This window comes from Chelmon rostratus, chromosome 21 (assembly GCF_017976325.1).
Source record: "Chelmon rostratus isolate fCheRos1 chromosome 21, fCheRos1.pri, whole genome shotgun sequence".
Taxonomy (NCBI): Eukaryota; Metazoa; Chordata; class Actinopteri; order Chaetodontiformes; family Chaetodontidae; genus Chelmon; species Chelmon rostratus.
This window is the reverse complement of record NC_055678.1, coordinates 12038545-12056999: the sequence shown is the minus strand read 5'-3', so window position 1 is coordinate 12056999 and position 18455 is coordinate 12038545. Positions and strand designations below refer to the sequence as shown.

Here is an 18455-nt window from a genome sequence, read left to right as displayed (position 1 = left end):
ATAAAAACACACAAACAGTGAAGCAAAATTTTCCACTGGTGGTTTTATTCAGTCAAATACTGTACAATCATAAACTGATGCTTGCCACAATAGCAAAAAAAAAAAAGCCCTTCCCCATGCAAAATAAATTAGACTGATTTATGTTTTACAGCATTATTTTGAGTTGATGATATCAGACAAAAATGACCAAGTTGAATAAAACACTGACCACATGCAGCAGACAAAATCCATTTGTCCAGCAAGCAAGTCTTTGCGTGTACAGTGAGCAGTGCAGGACAAAAAAGGTCATGCAGAAATGTACATAATGTACATAAACAGAAAACCTAATAGTTAATGTTTTTCTTATCTTTAGAATTACAAACACAAAAACTATTCAACACACAGAAGAAAATAAAAAATATACAATAAGGAAATGATCAAAAATAATATACAACGGCAGAAAGAGAGATTGTACTTGTCGTTGTCAGCAGGGTTAACCTGTGTGGAGAAAAGAATGCAGAGCCGAGATGAGTGGGATGGTTAAGAAAAATACAGCAAGCTGAACAACATCAATCAGCCTGTTCTTACCTTGATAGCCACTGTTCCCAAAGAAGCCATTCAAATCATATTTGCTGTTCTTTTCTCCTGAAGAACAAGAGAAAACAATGCAGACGGTTACGATTAAAAGTCTAAGTGACTTATACATCTTGAAGTGATTTAACTTATTATTCCAAAGCACATACAGCCTCTGGACTAGCCTTTATTGAGCCTGCTCATTCCCAACCTGGAGGTCCAGGAGTCTAGATAATCTAAGCATCAGTACTTTAACCTCGCCGGGACTTGCCTTGTGGGTGAAAATGCAGTTTCAGATGCTGCTGAATGTGTATCTGACGTGGCAGCTGCTCTTGCAGCAGGTCATCGGGTTGCTCAGGCACCTGAGCCTCGCCGTGTGTTCCTGTAGCGGCTGCTGAGTCGAGGGCGAGGCTGGCAGTGCCCGCGGAGTCGGGCAGGTCCTCAACGCCCACTCCGGGCGCCACATCAGGTGTGAAGGAGGACTCCGCAGGCAGATAGGACGGCACAGTGGGGTAAGCTAGGGTGGGGCTGGGAGAGGGAGCTGCAGGAAATGCAACAACTGTGGAAGGAAAGCAGGAAAAATAGATGAATTGCGTTAAACTAAGGTTTTGATGTATATATGCAATTAAAATTTCCGGGTCTAACTTTCTTCTTTTACCTTCTGGCTGCACTTGTCCATTTATGTAGCCCACATTTTCTGAAAGTGACAAACAGTTTCACATTGTCTGACTGCAGAGGAGCAACAAGATCAACCAGGCAGAAATACACACTGCACTTACCGAATCTATCAAAGGACATCCCATCGCCTTCGACTGCAATTGCTGGAGTGGGTACCTCTGGAGATGTGGAGAAATAAAAACAGAATAAGAAGAAGAGCTCAGGGTCTGCTGTATTATGTTTGTGTATTTGTGCTGTGAATCTCTTTCCCTGACCCACCGTAGGATTTTCCAGCTGACTCTGGCTCAAGAGGCATAGGCTCATAAATTAAACCAGCTGTATCTGTTGAAGGCAAAAAAGACGGAGAAATGTGTCATTTATTTGTATTTCTAACTCAGCTAGTCAGGTAATGAGGAGCATTTATGACAAAATACCATATTCTCCACCAGCTCTGCCTTCAGATGCAGATTCAAGAGGCTGTGGTTGGTATGGTCCCTGGTTATCTGGTGACAGATGAGAAACCATTCAGTAAAAGTGTAAAATGCAGAGGCGCAGAATGACTGGTATGAAAAGAGCACAGTAAAGGATGCACTGTACCATATTTCCCGGAGGATTTTGCTTCACTCCCAAACCCAAGAGCTTGTGGTGCGTATGGAACCTCGCCGCCACCTGAGCAGACGGCGAACACATGACAAGTTAAACCAAATAAATGACAATTAGAGGGTAGCTGCCATGTTTACTGAATCTCACCGTATTTGCCTGTTAATTTTCCACTCGCTCCAAGTCCAAGAGTTTCAGGCTGATATGATGACCCAGCCAGACCTGAAAGAAAATATATTAGGAAATAAATTAAACAAAAAAATAAAGTAACAAATACATACATTCTGCATACATTGATTTTAAAAGTCTGGCTTCAAAACCAGCCTTGATGTAAATCTTAAGTGCACCAAGGCATATTTTATTTTTATTACTTTATTTTAGATTTTTTAGATTGATACCATATCAAGCCTGTATGTTAAATACAAAGCTAACAGCCATCAGTCGGCTAATTTATCCTAGCATAAATAATAAATTGCTGCTTTCTTATGGGGGTTGTGTGCCGAACTATTAGTAGGTCTAAGAGCAGTATATTGCTGTCTGCTTGTTGCTGGGCAAGAAGCTGAAGGTTTCCACTTATTATGCTAAGTTAGCCCACTGCTGGCGATAGCGTCATATTTACAATACAGGAAAGCTAATAAACACATGTCTAATTTATTGAACTTTTCTCTTAAAGCTTTTACCATGTTTGCCAGTAGATTTGGCTTCAGGGGCCAGTCCCGCTGGTTGAGCTTCGTAAGGCAGTCTTCCATAACCTGAAGAAGAGATGGAGAAACAGAGGAAGAGACAGAAGAAGAAGAAGAAAGGTTAAGGGGGTTGGGGACTTTTGTAAGACAATGACTGAGATTTTGTAATGTGCTGCTTGTAACAAGCAAATCACAACAAGAGACACCAAAGCTGTTTATTCACCATATTTCCCTGCTGTATTTCCATTACTACCAAGACCAAGAAGCTGCCCACCATTAGGGAAGCCACCATATCCTGAGCAGAGGAGAAGGAAAAAAGTATGAAATGATCACATCTCAAAGGGACGCACATAAGCAGCCTCTTCACAGTCAAATGTAGATTGTTTGATCAGTGTCTGCATTCCTGGAACTACCACAGTGACGACAAAACTACTAGCAACAGCAAAACCCCCTTTTTTTTCCCCATCACACCGACCATATTTTCCAGTCGCAGGGTCGCCTCCCATGCTGGCACCAAGACCACCTGCATGTACGTTGCATTAGTGTCATTAACAACTCATGCTAGACTTTTGTAGGTCAGTGAATCAGCTTGTCAGGATTATCTGAAAAGTTACTGGTGGAACTGTACATTACTTTGAAACGCAGCATAGACTAATAACTCACCATATTTTCCAGATGATTTGCCATCACCAGCAGGTGCATAGGGGCTTCCACCATAACCTGGAGATACAGTTGGGACACACATGGACTCATTAGACTGACCTTTCATGCCTGTACTGTCTCTTAGTGGGCTATAGGGACTCTTAAAGTATAAGCAGACACTTTGGTATATGCATTCAATCAACACATATGGATTATGAATAAATGAACTTGCAGCTTTCATATCAAGACCTACCTGCATTAACAGATTGAATGAAAGCATGCAATAATAACATACCATAATGTCCTGCACCATTAGTTCCTGCACTCAGGGGTTGTCCACCAAACTGCAGCCCACCAATGCCTAAATCAGAGTGAACAGTGAGTGAGCAGAGATTAACGCTGGTTGCCACACAAATAATGAGAAATGAACTTGCTTTAAGAGCTTTAAGATTTATATGTGGGTTCGACACATCAAGGTGCTCTAAACTCATGAGGCCATAAATATAACTCCCTTTTCCTTTCCGAGCTACATTACCGTGGAGTGATCGAATGCGGCCAGCAAGCACTCACCGTACTTGGTGTTTGATTTCTCTGCACCCATTCCCAGAGGCTGACCACCAAAAGGTAAGCCGCCCATTCCTGTAACGTTGGAACAGTTTAGTTCTGGTGCGAGAAATTATTTAATTAATTTGTAAAATATAGTCATACATACCACCATACATGCCGCCTAATTTTGCATTTGGACCAAGGCCAGCGGACTGAGGCTCAAAGTGGCTCCTACCTGCATGAGTACAATTGTCTGTGTGTTGTGACTTTTACACCTTGCGATAAACACGCTGTTCACATGCACACAGTATTAAGACCGAGACGGTTTCTGAAATGACCTTACTGCAGAGAGCAGGGAATAATCAGATTACAGAAGTAAATGCAAAAACACTGATGAACCTACAAACTCGACCTGAGATAGTGAGGTGCTTTGACAAACTGTATGAGCTCCTCAGTTGCAAAGAGGGGAAAAAATAGCTTTCATTGACGCTTCAGATGCACAAAAATAGGCTGACATGACTCAGCGCTGCTTGAAGAACAGTATTGGGCTTTCAGTCCCCCTCATGTTTTTTTATTACATTTTGTTATTCTGCTCTTTTCACATTTGTTTTTCACATCCAACACAATCAGCAGCAACCCAATACCAGCAACACTTTACTCTGCTAGGAAGCACTTTAAGATTGCACTGTGGATAATTCTGCTCACTGTTAAATCACCTGTTCACACATGCTTAAATCATATCTTTTTATGATTGTATTGTCTTACCATCTAGTCCAGCAGGAACCACTGGGGCTCCATTGTAAGGAATCTGTCTGGAGCCACCTGCAGAATCAGGAGTAAATTGAACAATAATGGATTTTTTTCATTTTTTCACCATCCACATCTTGCTGATATTTATTTCACCCTTACTTTATATTTATCATAACTTGCCATATCATACCTGATTTGCCATTAGCAGCGGCTGCACCATGGCCAAGACCTGGAAACAAAGAGGAAATGTTGACTTTTACTGTAATTCACACAGAATTAAACAGACTGTCTGAACCAAATTTAATACAATGGTACTTACTTGCATAGTCAGGCTGTACACCAGCACTATAGGCTTTTCCATTGCCATACCCTGCAAAAAACAAAAAACAAAAAAAAAAAAGACATCATAAACTACCTCAGCACTCCTAACTTACACTATCAGGCTGAGCTAAATGGCCTGCAATAACAAAGCAGCTACTATGTCATCTATCAATGCATAGGCTCAATCTGTTCAGCAAACTTAGTGTTAGCATTGAGTCACACCTGATTTGGACTTGCTTGCGTCACCAAATCCTGCACTTCCTGAGAAAGAAAAGCAGAATTGTTGTTAAATTCAGGTTATACAATTTAACAATTTAAAGGAGGACTTTTGAGGGTGAAATTCAGCCTGAGTTTTAAAGCTACTGTAACTGATGATCAGCTTTCAGTTTTAATTAAAAGACATGTTTAAAGCTTATTCTTTTAAAATGCACCCCCATAGGAATTTCCGTTTCCATATCCAGCTCCAAGGTACGCTCCTTGTCCGTAACCTGAGAGCAAACAGAACAGTTATTGAAGAACATTCCACACTTCAAACTAGAATTATTCATCATCCCTATGAGGTTGAATTTCTTAAAAGAAAAAAAAAAAACAACACTCACCAGGTTGCTGAGGTTTCCCTGCATAAGGATTTCCAAGGCCTGCACATGTAAAACCAAAGGTACTTTAAAAATCACCTCTGCATTTCCTTCGGAGTGAAAGAGGAAACCAGTGGCAGAGAACATTGTTGACTGTATGTCTGAATTGATAGTAAATCTTACCAGCTCCGTATCCATTGCTGAGTCCGGGGACAGTGTAGCCTCCTGCTTCATAGCGTTTGGAGAAACAAAACTTTATTTAGACACATGTGGGCGTTACCTTCACACCAGGGAAAAGCAAACATGTAGAAATATGCAAAAAAAAAACAAAACAAAAACTTTATCTGAGTATTTTCGATTTTACTTCAGGGATTTTAAACCGTAGACCTTGTCCTCATTTCAATTCAAATTGTTTGTTGGCTCAACAGAATAGGACAAATGCTCAAATATTCATGTATTTCACACAAAACATGCAACTTAGCTAATTTACCAGGCTCCTTACCTGGTTTGTTTGCTTTAGCTCCCCCTCCATTTGAATATCCCCCTGCACTGGCGCCAAATCCTAAACGATGACAAAATATCACTACCATCAGGCCTCCAGTCATGTCTGCATCATCACAATGATCCTCTGCAGTAGGCAACAATCATCTGCAAAACAATTCTGAATATTTCATGCACATGAACACTGAGAATGAAGAATAAAGTAGATTTACTGTTCGGTTTGGCTCCATATCCGTTTGGAACACCAGCTCCTGCTCCATAACCTCAGAATCACAAATAAACAACAAACACTAAGTATTCTTGTATCTATGAAAAATACCTTGTTATGCAATGAACTGAGTCACTGTTGTACAAGTACCTTTTGTGTTTGTGCCAGAGGATGCTCCAGCACCTGCATTATAACCTTAAATGATAAAGGCAAAACAATGTGAACACTTCATTTTCACCATCTGCTTTGACTCTGTGTTGAATATCCAAATCAAGGTAGTGACGGCACTAATGTGGGGTTATAAATATGTGCTGCAGGCAATCAGTGGGTTTATTTAAAGTTTTACCTGCCTCCTACCATGTTGTGAAAGTAAAAATACTCACTTCGACATGCAAGACCACTGGAACTATGGTAATGATTTTGGCACATGGCTGTTGAAAGCCCCAAACATCACCAGTACTCAAATATTATACTGTTTACCAGGTCTGGGTATTTTCATCCACTGTCCATTTGGTACTCCTGATGGTCCGCAGTCTAGACCACCAAAAGAAACATGTATTACCAGCACAATTCAAGATTTCACAGCGAAACCAAACACACAGATATGAAGATTTAAACAAGCAACCAACCACCAAAAACACAGACTTTGTATTATTGTAATGTTACAGTAATTTTGGGTATGTTACTGATAAATCTGGAAGATTAGGACAATTAATCACATTGGCACACTTTTCAAAACCCCACTGGGGATGTCAAATAATCAGCTTTATCTTTGTTGACATATAAATGTGTTCACATTTTAGTAAAGAGTTGTAGGATATTGCTCCATTGTGTTCTTCTTAGAAAGACTGATGGAACAAGACAGAGTATACAACAAGGCTTTAAGCTCACTGGTGTTTTGAGCTAAATGCTAACATCAGTATGCTAACAAGCTCACAGTGACGATGCTGCTGCCATGTTTGGCAAGCCTAATGTTTACCATGTTCGCCAGTTTAGCGTGGTAGCATGGTTGCATTTACTAATTAGGACTTCTTAGTACTGGATAAATTACAATTGTGAGCTGATGATGGTGCTGGATGAAAAGTTATGGGATCACCGAAGTTGTTACAGTTCATCCTACGACGAATATCTGCACCAAATCTCATAGACAAAGATGCAAATGTTTTTACCAGGTTTAGCTTGTTTATCTCCCTGTCCCTTTGAGATCGAAGCTCCTCCTCGGTTCTCTGCAAGTCAGAGGGACAAATCAGGCCTGAGTTGGAAATTATTCACGAACAATACCTCCTGAAAGTATTACACTTGCAATATTATTTGACAATCACAACTTCTTAATTGAAAAAGAAATCAGTGGGTTAAACATAAAACTTCCTCTCATGCATTGAATGCAACAAATTTAAGATTTTGGGAAATACACTCATTCACTTTCTTGCAGAGTTAACCAGGATAGGAGGATCGATACCACCCTCATGTTTGTACAGTAAATATGAAGCTACAGCCAGCAGGTAGTTAACTTATCTTAGCATAAAGAGTGGAAACAGAGGGACACACCTAGCCTGGCTTTCCAAAGGTAACAAAATCCAACTACAAGCACTACTAAACCTCACTAATATGTTAAATCTTGTTTGTTTCATCTGTACCAGTATTTTAAAAGTACATGTTGTGGTTTTACAGGCCAGGCTGACAGTGTCCCCTTGTTTCCAGTCCTTGTACTAGACTAAGCTAACCTCCTAGCTAGTCTCCTAGCTTTAATTTCACATGTGACAGACAGACTTGTGAGTGCTACAAATATCTCACTCTTAACAAAAAAGCAAACAAGTGTATTTACCAATAAACACAACAAAGACATAAACACAACAGAACATAAGTTATTGGTAATTTTCCGAGACAACTCTGAATAACGCATGCGACACAGAAACAAACAGCTGTAATTACACAAAAATCTGTAGAACAAACAAATACGACCATGAACACTGACGAGGATTCACTCTAAAGTTAATACTCTGCATGTCTCGATCTGTAGGCCATTACACCTGCAAAATTAAAGCTAATTTGTCTTCATGGGTCTGCATTGTCTGCAGATATTGATACTGAGAATGCATTTAGATTGACAAAATATTACAGCCAAGTTAGACTGAATCCGAGCCATTGAAACAACATTAGAGTCACAATGAGAGACAATGTCCACAATTCTTAAGAGTTAGGAACAAACACAGGATTGAGTGATCATTTACACATGCAATACACCCGGATCAAGATTTAGTTTACCAGTTGACCCAGTTTCTCCTGTAGGGAGACCTTTGACCCCGACTCTGTCAGGTCCTGCCTCTGGCTGACTTTGGATGCTTGCTTCTTCTGGTGCGACCTCAGGCACACCCACAGCCAGTGTTTCTTCAGGTGTGAAGCTCTCAGTACTTTTAGCTGCCACTGTTTCAGGAACAGCTTTGGTTTTCAGGGGTTTGGTGCTTGCCGGGGCAGCATCCCCTTCACTGGTGCTGTCTACCTCAAAAAGAACTTCTGCCTCTGCACCTTTCTGCTCGGGCACAGCACTTCCAGTCACATAACCTATAGGCCACACATTTCGTCAACATTTATGTACGCATTATCGTAAAATACAGAGTAGGAACAGGGGATGCCTCCAAATGAGGCTTTGAGAGTTCTTTTCAAGAGAACAGCTTTGTATCATGTTTAGATGTTAACGCTGTGAAAATGACCAAAACTTTAAGAAGGAAAGTTTGGCTTTTGTCTCCTGGGCACATCCCCCCGAGTGACAGTCATCAGGGTGCTTCCTCACGATAGATTAAAAACGTGTATATAATTCCATCAATAGTACATAATGGTTAATTTCTCACTGAGCAAACAGCAGAGCAGCAACCAGAGTCAGATGATGTTTGCAAACGTACAGTACACAATTCATTTTTACATTAATTAACTAGTACAGTGACATTCTGCTACTGTATTTCAATGTTATATTACAACAGTGTAAAACACACTGAACAATGCAATCCAGATACATACACTATAACGACTAAGTGCATATAAAAGGTGCATATACCTACATATTTTAATTTTGTTGCTACAATCACTGAGATATAAACCCATTATTATTATTAGAAGATTTTATCATCTTTCCACTTCCAATTACAGTAAAATGGGAAGTTATATTAGTAAAATTGTTATATAATAACAATAATAAGAAGAATAAGAATAGTATATATTAGTAAAAATAGGTGTTTTAGGTATTTCCATTTAAGGCCATAAGACAGGGAAAACTATAAAATCCAGTCAGGAGTACAGACTTACACCATATAAATGAACTTAAGTTAATGAGACAGTGGCGGTTTTGTTACATCAAGTTGGAAAACTAACTATTATATGCTTTTCAGATGTGAAGACCAGGCCAAATTAAATAGTTGTTTCACTGGTATCAAAGATGTATGTATATATATATATATATCTATATATTTTTTATTTGTATAATTAGTTTCTCTTTTATTCTGTGCCTCTTTAGGGGGGCAATCACCTAAAGTAATATCCATCTAAAATTCTAATTTAAAAAGTAACCTACAATTAGAGGAGGAAGTTAAACAATCAAAGCTCCACTGATACTTAACATTTCTGTATAAAAACACCCCAATACTAACGCACCTATGACAAATAATGGAAGCAGTGATTCATGGAACCTTTGGTGTTTTCCCATTGCAGAGGCACTGTACAGACTCAGGTTCACGGTACTTGCCTTGAAGATCTGGTGTTGCCTCTGGTGCTGGGTTAGTCTGGGGGACCAGTGGTACAGGTGTGGGCTTTGGGTCTTTGCCTTGAGGAATCACTGGTGCTGGTGTAGGCTGAGGGATTAGTGGTGTCTGTTTGTAGCTTTTTCCTTGTGGCACAGCGGAGGGCAACTTTTGGTATTTCTCTTGTGTCACCATAACAAGGATACCCCTGGTTGGTGCAGGGGCGACAGGTGCTGCACCTTGAGTCATTGCTTGCTCTGGTGCTGCACTCGGCTGCTCAGGAGAGAGAACTCCACCTTTTAGGCCCTTTACATTAGATGCACCTGCACCCTTTGTACCCTTCCCATTTGGCATCACGCCGTAACCTGAGAACCACACAGAAATGTTTAGGTTAAAGATTTTAATGGAAAACCACTAACAACATGATAATCAAACTTCTGAATACCAAAAGCACTGCAGACGTTGTAAAGACAGGATGAATACACACAAAAAAAGAAAAAAAATAATGCATCTTTTTCGCTGGCTTATAAAAATCATTATTCCCCTCCTTACTTCCTACAGATGTTTAGTGTGGATATCACAAAAATTTCATGTGTTATAAATATTATGCAGAATTGTTACCAGGGTCGAGTGTTTTAGCACCTTCACTGGGCGACACTGCTCCAACTCCTTTGGTAGTTGGAGGTTTTGAGCCTGTGTTTGGCGCTCCGTATCCTGCAAACAAACATTGTTTCAGGGTAGAGATGAACTGACCATGACAACAGCCTCACAACATTAACTTTGACATATTACACTCTACAACTCATTGACGGATGACTCCTGTTGAATTTCAAAAATACATTTAAGGATTGCTGGAACTTATTTTGAGTTTACCTCCATATCCACCGAGCGCAGCACCATTTCTGACTCCATGACCTTGAGAGTAGATATAACAAGAAGTAAGCAAGGCTGGTAATTACGGAAGATTTACAATGGCCAAATCGAGCAAAGAAATAAAGTGAAATATGTATTTCCATTTTATGTACGTGTTGTGTCATAGTTAAATGAAACACAAAGGTTAAAAGATCAACTATTTAGCTTAATGTTCCATCCTACACTAAAATCAGAGAGAGAGAGAGAAAAGTGAAGTACAAGGTGGTTACCATTGGGCTTGGCTGCATAACCTTTGGAAACACCAGCTGCAGCACCGTAACCTCGGGTCAAACATAACATTACATAAATGTGCCATCCTACTGAAACAATCTGCATGAGGAACATTTAGAACACGTTAACACTAAATATAATCAGTTAACATTGGGTTTAGTTCCATATCCATTGGGAACAGCTCCATTTCCATGACCTTGACATTAAATAAATCATTACAAAAACATCCAGATCACGTGTTTACAACTAAATTTTGTGACATGTTAATAATACAAGTATTACCTGGCTGGGGTCTCACTGCATCTCCTCTGGTGGCTCCATAACCTGTAACACAGTCATGAAAGCATATTATTTTATACTCTGATTGAGATGACATGAAAATAAGAAAGTGCTTTGACTCGAAAATATTTCTGAACAAGCCGGGCTTACCGTTGGGTTTGGCACCATACCCATTTGGAAAATTGCCATACCCTAAAAAAATAAACGTAAAGCAAAATCAGAGTTGTTCCAACAATTATTTATTACATATTACGTAAATACTGTCACAGCTTCATGGATTTGGCTTTAAATATTCTTTAGAAATAAAGACAAAACAAAAACAATGGTGCAAGAAAGATCATATTGTACTTAGATCCAAAAATAATGACGTATACTGTATGTAATTGTGACCACACATTTACCTGGTTTTGCTGGTTTGGCGCCTCCACCATTGGGGTATCCATAACCTTAACAGTTTAACAAACAGCAAGTTCAATTAACCTCATACTGTAAACTAAATGAGAATAATACATTTCTTGCATGTTGACCCACCATTCGGCAAGGCTCCATTCCCATTAGGGGCTCTTCCTCCAGTGTAACCTTTACATTTTACAACACAATGATTTAAGATTATCTTAACAATTTAAGTTTTTAGTAGAGTAGTATACAGCACTGTAGTGGATATTACTAATTTATGTTTACCATTGGTTTTGGCACCTTGTCCGTTGGGCACACCAGCTGCAGCACCATAGCCTGAAATATTTACAGATGTTGTGAGGGTTCAAGGAATTATCAGTACTGATAATCTAAAAACCTAATTTAGACACAGTAGAGATATTCGTACCTTGCTTTGGTCCCTTCATCCCACCATTTCCATACCGAGGTCCCAGACCCAAACCAGCACTGCCATAACCGCCATTATAGCCTATAAATTCAGAATGCACATAAATGTCAACACATAGCAACAGCGTGTTTTATCTATCATGCTGTAAGTGATGTCAATGTGTGTGACTCACCTCCCATGGGCTGAGCTCCATAACCATTATAACCATTCCCACCATATGCTGGAAGAACAAATAAAGACATTGTTAGTGGTGTATTAGGTCTTGGCCTCAGTACTGTCAAATGACCCCTCACTCACCTTGGGTCCTTTGGTTCCTGGCAAGCTGAGGTACCCCCAAACCTCTGGAGGCTCCCATCCCCACACCAGGACCTTAAATCACAGAAGCACACATGTATCAATGTTGTGTAAATGTGAATATTATGATTATCTGGACAACAAGGTGGCAGAAAACCAGTTACCTGCCCCATAAGGAGGTCGGCCATATCCTTTCATAGGTTTACTTCCAGCTCCCCCCTGCCCTGTTTAATACAAAGACATGCTGACGTTACATAAACACACAGACGGACATGTCTTTGTGTTGCAAAAACTCAAAAAGTATCATGCTGCATATTCCAACTAAACCACTTTACATCTCTTACCATTTGGTCTCGCCCCATTGCTGCTGGATGGCCCAGCTGCAGCTCCTTGACCTAAAGAACGATTATTATTGCCAAAGATGTGATAATGTTTACATTTATTTAACCAAAAATGCATTTTAAAGTTCAGTTCTTGCAAACATTACCACTGGCTTTAGTGAGGCTTTGGAAACCATCCACTGTCTCATTTTAATCCAGTGCCACAAACACCTCTCTGCACCAACGTCAATTTGACTTGGAAACTGACAGTGATTTTACTGAATTCTAACAAACTCTATTTTTACTTGATCAGAAACCTATCATCAATCAATAAACACAGACATTTGCTAACAGAAACCACCCTACCGTTGCCTTTTGTTCCAAGTCCATTATGTGCAGCAGCTGCAGCACCATTACCTAAAAATAGATATAACACAAAAAAATGTCAACTTCTACTCATCTTCTCTTAAAACTCTAAAAATCAATGAAAGATAAAAACATAAATATAATTCATCTTTGTTTTTAAAATTTAACACATGCATATGACTCAGCCTCAAATCTGATCAAATACACCTTCACATCTAAAATACCGTTGCCTTTGGTTCCTTGTCCACCGTATCCACCAGCTTGTGCACCGTAGCCTGCCACATAAAGAGCATTTGAATTCAACAGCATTGTTGTTGTTCAGGGTGTGTGTGAGAGAGAGAGAGAGGGAAAGAGAGTGTATGTGTCCTCAGTGAGAAGACAAGATTCATACCTTTGCCTTTCATTTGCTGTCCGTTGGTCGGGCCAGCTTGAACACCGTATCCTGCAACGAAAATCGCAGCACAACTATATAATCATAAAGTTATTACTGCATACATAAAGAGATTGGAGGAAACAGTGTAAAAAGTGGTTCTGCTAAAGTTTAAACATTGAAAATGGGCTGCAGTACAGTCATCCGAAAATGACAGGTCTCAATGGCAGTGATGCTGTTTGAATGCTTAAAACTGCTCTTGCAGCATATTCCACTTTGCTGATGAACAAAGTGAATTATCAGGGGTCACTCACCATTGGATTTAGCTCCATTTCCACCTAGAACACCAGCTGCAGCTCCATAACCTCAAAGGCAATAAGATGAACAAACATCAAGATTCATTTGGTTTGCTGCAGTTTTTGGAAATGTGGCACCACTGTAACATTTACACACAGGTTCACTACATTTCCTGCATTAATGTAATGTACATACAGCAGCCCGTCTGTCTTCATACATGCTTGAAACTATAGTGTTACCATTCAGATGGCCTCCATTTCCATTTGGTGCTACAGCAGCAGGAGCTCCACAACCAGGAGATTCAACAGACTGTGTGAACAAGCGGCTCATGCTTTCTCAAATGATCATGACGGCGTTTAGCCCCCAATTTTCTCATAACCCCAGCAGTTAGAGGCATCAGGTGTCACATACTTTTAAAACTGTATGTCCAGGAGCATGGTGTGAATCCAAAATGGCTTATATTGCATAGAAATCATGATATATTTCATCCCTATGATCTAGAACATAATCTTAAATACCGTTGCCTTTGGTTCCTTGTCCACCGTATCCACCAGCTTGAGCACCGTAGCCTGCCACACAAAGAACATTTTAATTCAACAGTGTTGTTGTTGTTCAGTGTGTGTGTATATGTGTATGTATGTGTGTGTGAGAGAGAGTTAGAGAGCGAGAGAGAGGGGGGTTGTATATGTCCTCAATGAAAAGATGTGATTCTTACCATTGCCTTTCATATGCTGTCCATTGGTCAGGCCAGCTTGAACACCATATCCTGCAACAAAGATCACAGCACAACTATAACATAGCAAATAATCATGAAGTTCAATTATTTGTGCTATAAATGCAAACTTGTGGAGAGATACAACATCTACCACTAGTGAATCAGAAATGATGCATGCTGAGACTGAACAGTACAGTAAGAGTCTCTGCACAGAGACTCTTCAGTGCAAGAATTTCAGCCACCTTCGGTTTTAAAATACAGGTATGACTATGTTCGTTTCATCTGCGGCTTTATTCTCTATGTTCTCTAAATTAACTTGCAGTGTGGATTTATTATTGTCTTTTGATGTGAATTTATGCCCCTTAAATTTTTGGCAAGATTGAGCTCTTTTTCATGAATTTCGGCTTTGCAACGCTGCAGCCCACATTGGAATAACTACCCTGTGATTTGCCACCTTGTCCATTTGTTACACCAGCTGTTGCTCCATAGCCTTAAAAAACAAGATGAGGGAAACATCACCCAAAGATCCAGCAGAGTCCTTATAACTTTTAACGTTTTTACAGAGGGATAAATATTTTGCTGAAATGGAGTGAACAAACGAACATGGCGAACCCTTACCTTTTGTCCCTCCTCCATTGGTTGCACCAGCAGCTGCACCATAGCCTTAAATAGATTAGATATATGGTGAGAAAAAGTTGTATGTGGTTATAATAAGACCTGAACTTGCACTTGATGGTGTGGGAGCACATTTTTGGGAACTTGTAATCACTCACCAATCCCTTTTGTGGGGTATCCACCGTATCCGTTCTGTGCACCCATTGCCTGACCCACACCTTAGAGCAAAGATAGTTAGTGACAAAACATTGTCGGGGCAGAGGAACTCATGGCTGGAGAAATTTAATTTACCTTTTGATGGCATCAGCATTCTTCCTACACCTCCACCGTTCTGAGGTTTCTTTCCTGGAAACATCAGCGTGACAGCTGTGAACAAAAGCTTCCCACAAATGCAACATTCATTCATGTGTCATGAAGAGAGTGGACTGAATGGGATGGGTTTACCATTAGGTTGTGGTCCTCGTCCATTGGGTACTCCAGATGCAGCCCCGTAACCTTAAACACAGCACATTTAATCTAAAAATACTGTGAGTGAGCAAGAGGGGGCCTTTTAAATTTTATTTCAGATTATACAAATTTAAATGCCTGCATTTTCAACACAACACCCCCCCCACACCTTAATAATTTCCTTACAGTCCCTGAACTAGAATCTCACACATTCAGTTTTTAAGAATTAAATCCAGTGTCAGTCTGGTGAGTCAGCACTCTACGGAAGTCAATGGAGGGACTGTGTACAAGCAGTAAAACTATTCTCTACCCTTCTCACGGACAGATGTTAAATTTAGACTGCTGCTGCCACCGAAGCCGAGCTGCCTTTGATTTCCCAAACTGAGGCTGCTGGTAAAGAGGAAAGGATATATAGCTGCTTCGCATCATCACAAGAAAAGTCGATCGAGGGCCGAGCAGACGTACGAGCTGCATGGCGAGCGTTGCTAAGATTTCGGTTTTAACATGATCGTTTGAAATTTGACAGGCAAACCCGAGCACCTGAAAGACATCCATCTCATGTATTCTTTTTATCTCTTCAGGACTCTGAGCAGATTGTACTGTTTCACTGCACAAGACTGGAGCATGAGGTCTTTAGCAGTTTAATATATACAGAGTCCACAAATACACCAACACTGTATGTTTGTGCAGTTTGTTCTGTAAAAACCTGCTAAGATCAGTGCATTTATTTTGGGAGGAGTGTGATCACTTCTAATTTAATCATATCTCAAATTTGCCACTATATTCTAAACAAATGCATAATTAAGATTTGTTATATAATGCAAATCCAATGGTCAATCTTTAATTTTTAACCAATTCAAGTGATATGGTAGAAGCCACCACTAACCAAGACAAAATACATCATTTCAGACATGAAGAGGGCCCATCATGAAAAGAGGGATCCAGAAACAGACAGTGCACAATTGATTTGGATGTTGCAATTGTGGAAAGAGCCTCTATTATAGACCTCAGAAACACAATGGCTGACAGATAAGAGAGGGGAAAACACTGAATTATTTTCTGACATTATCCCCTTTAAGAAACACAGTATGTGACGCACAAATGTATAGGACTTAATTCATGGCTGATGCATGGAGACAGAGAGCAGTTCAGTACCTGCTAACAGGCATCATTATCATTGACCATACTTTATCAGTTCATAACTCACAAGCCAAGTGTTTCACCAAACACATATCTGACCACACAGTACATGCAGGATACACATTTCTTCCCTGAATTAAACTGTGCAGCTGAATTCCTTCTGGAAGCTTTAAATTGACCCCGTTGACTTAATCATCCAATTAGCATGGCCCCTTATATATATCTCTGCATTTATTCTAACAAAGTAAACCCTTCACACATGCAGTTACTGTATGTTGAGCTGATAATACTGATTCAAGGCAGTGAACGTATCTAGTTACTTCATTAAATAACATCCCACTGAAACAAATCTTACATAAAACATCAAGACAGTTCAATATTACATTATTTTCAGTGGTAACTAAATATAAAGTACATTTACTCAAGTACTGTACTTGAGTGCAAATTCAAGGTACTTGTACTTTTTTCTACAGAAATATTGTACTTTTTGCACAATTATTTGACAGCTTTGGTTACATTACTTTACAAATTAGGATTCTGAAAACTGCCAGTCCTATAGAAGATAATTAGCTGCTTGTACCTTCATGCGTGAGTAATAATAAACTGATATATCATAGTATAACAGTACATTTAATACTTTTAGTACATTTTCCTGATTATACCTACATACCGTTTCTCCTTAACATTTTAAATGCAGACTTTTACCTGTAACTGAGTATTTTTACAGTGTGGTACTTTTACTTCAGGATCGGGTTACCTCCTCCACCACTGATTATCTGATATGACTGACGCCCAGCAGAGGCCTTCACTCACCTCCTGTGTGTGCTGTCTGTACCAGCCAAAGGATCGCGGCACTCTGGAGGAGTAGCTGTCCCAACATTGTGGACCTGCAGGAAAAAAAAGCCCAAAATGTTTTAGAGCCAGCAGGAGAAAGAGGAGGGTAAAGCAGATGATCTGGAGTGGGTAACGTACGTTGCGAGGGTCTAATATACACTCTGGTCTGAGGCGCCCCTCCTGCTTTTGGATGCTCCTGTTCTCCAGATCCTCCCCCACACGTTGGGAGAGACACCCCAGGTGTACACACACTAACTAAATAATTACCCACTTAAAGTACATTAACACTTGAGAAAGAGAGAAGCAAAGAGAGGGAGCTCACCACACTGGACATTGACTGATGAAGTCTGAACAGTGCATCATTGTCACACTTTAAGTTGTTTGTACAGACTATAGAACCACTTTCTCATAATTTCACATATCCTTACAGCCAATTACTCTACGCAGTATTTTGGATCAAGGTGTTGGCCGACCCTTGAAAAGTCATGCAATGCTGCAAAGCATAAATAAATGTGTTCAACTGGGAACAAGAGTGCACTTTATCACATTTAAATTAACTGTAGGCAAGTCAAACATAGCATGGAGACGATGGCAGAAGTCACTCTGACATAAGGACAACAAACACTGTAAAGCATGAAAACAACCAAGACTCATCTGAACGGTCCAAACATGGAAACATATATACAGTAGACATGCTTAGCTAAACACTTGCAGACATAAATCATTCTGACTCCACCACAGTGACAGAACCCAACAAAGTTCAAATTACACATGCAATGACATGAATATATGAAAATATTTATAATTTTTTCAGCCAATTTGAGACGTTTTGGTCAAATGATTCTGAGGACTAAAAACACAGTACACCATCCTTAGCTTTATTTGTGAATGGACTTGGTCAGAAATGACATCACTTCAACGTGCAGAGGAGCCAGTTTAACGAGGGAGATGATGGAAACTGTGAGCGAGCATCATCCTGCAGTCATGCCTTTCAGTCCACGTCTCCATGGTCTCGGCCTACACACACACACACACAGTGAGTAAGA

The 18455-nt window shown here is 39.9% G+C and overlaps 1 protein-coding gene across 1 annotated transcript; it reads right to left on the bottom strand.

Moving 5' to 3' along the window:
* Positions 1-156: 156 nt before the first annotated feature.
* cmn (calymmin) lies at positions 157-17447 on the bottom strand. The gene is made up of 55 exons (XM_041963384.1): positions 17389-17447; positions 15433-15483; positions 15280-15333; positions 15147-15206; positions 14992-15036; positions 14813-14863; positions 14374-14424; positions 14177-14227; positions 13676-13726; positions 13383-13433; positions 13216-13266; positions 12992-13042; positions 12650-12700; positions 12470-12529; positions 12309-12380; positions 12184-12231; positions 12012-12092; positions 11870-11920; positions 11720-11767; positions 11590-11634; positions 11339-11380; positions 11192-11233; positions 10909-10959; positions 10640-10681; positions 10388-10480; positions 9772-10131; positions 8301-8597; positions 7205-7261; positions 6516-6569; positions 6186-6230; positions 6040-6090; positions 5829-5888; positions 5510-5554; positions 5351-5389; positions 5183-5239; positions 4974-5012; positions 4750-4800; positions 4621-4659; positions 4446-4502; positions 3847-3915; positions 3705-3773; positions 3430-3495; positions 3156-3212; positions 2968-3015; positions 2716-2787; positions 2490-2561; positions 1960-2031; positions 1807-1878; positions 1644-1712; positions 1489-1551; positions 1332-1388; positions 1211-1249; positions 824-1111; positions 568-624; positions 157-477 (listed from the first exon to the last, which is right to left on the bottom strand). The coding sequence occupies exons 3-55, from the start codon at positions 15296-15298 to the stop codon at positions 473-475; spliced, it is 3633 nt and encodes a 1210-aa protein (XP_041819318.1). The 5' UTR covers positions 15299-15333; positions 15433-15483; positions 17389-17447; the 3' UTR covers positions 157-472.
* Positions 17448-18455: the final 1008 nt, after the last annotated feature.

Coding starts and splice junctions, on each gene's coding strand:
- cmn (XM_041963384.1), bottom strand. Junction 11,381..11,589: donor CGCCAAACCAGCAAAACCAG/GTAAATGTGTGG, acceptor TTATTTTTTTAG/GGTATGGCAATTTTCCAAAT. Junction 625..823: donor ACTGCATTTTCACCCACAAG/GCAAGTCCCGGC, acceptor CTTGTTCTTCAG/GAGAAAAGAACAGCAAATAT.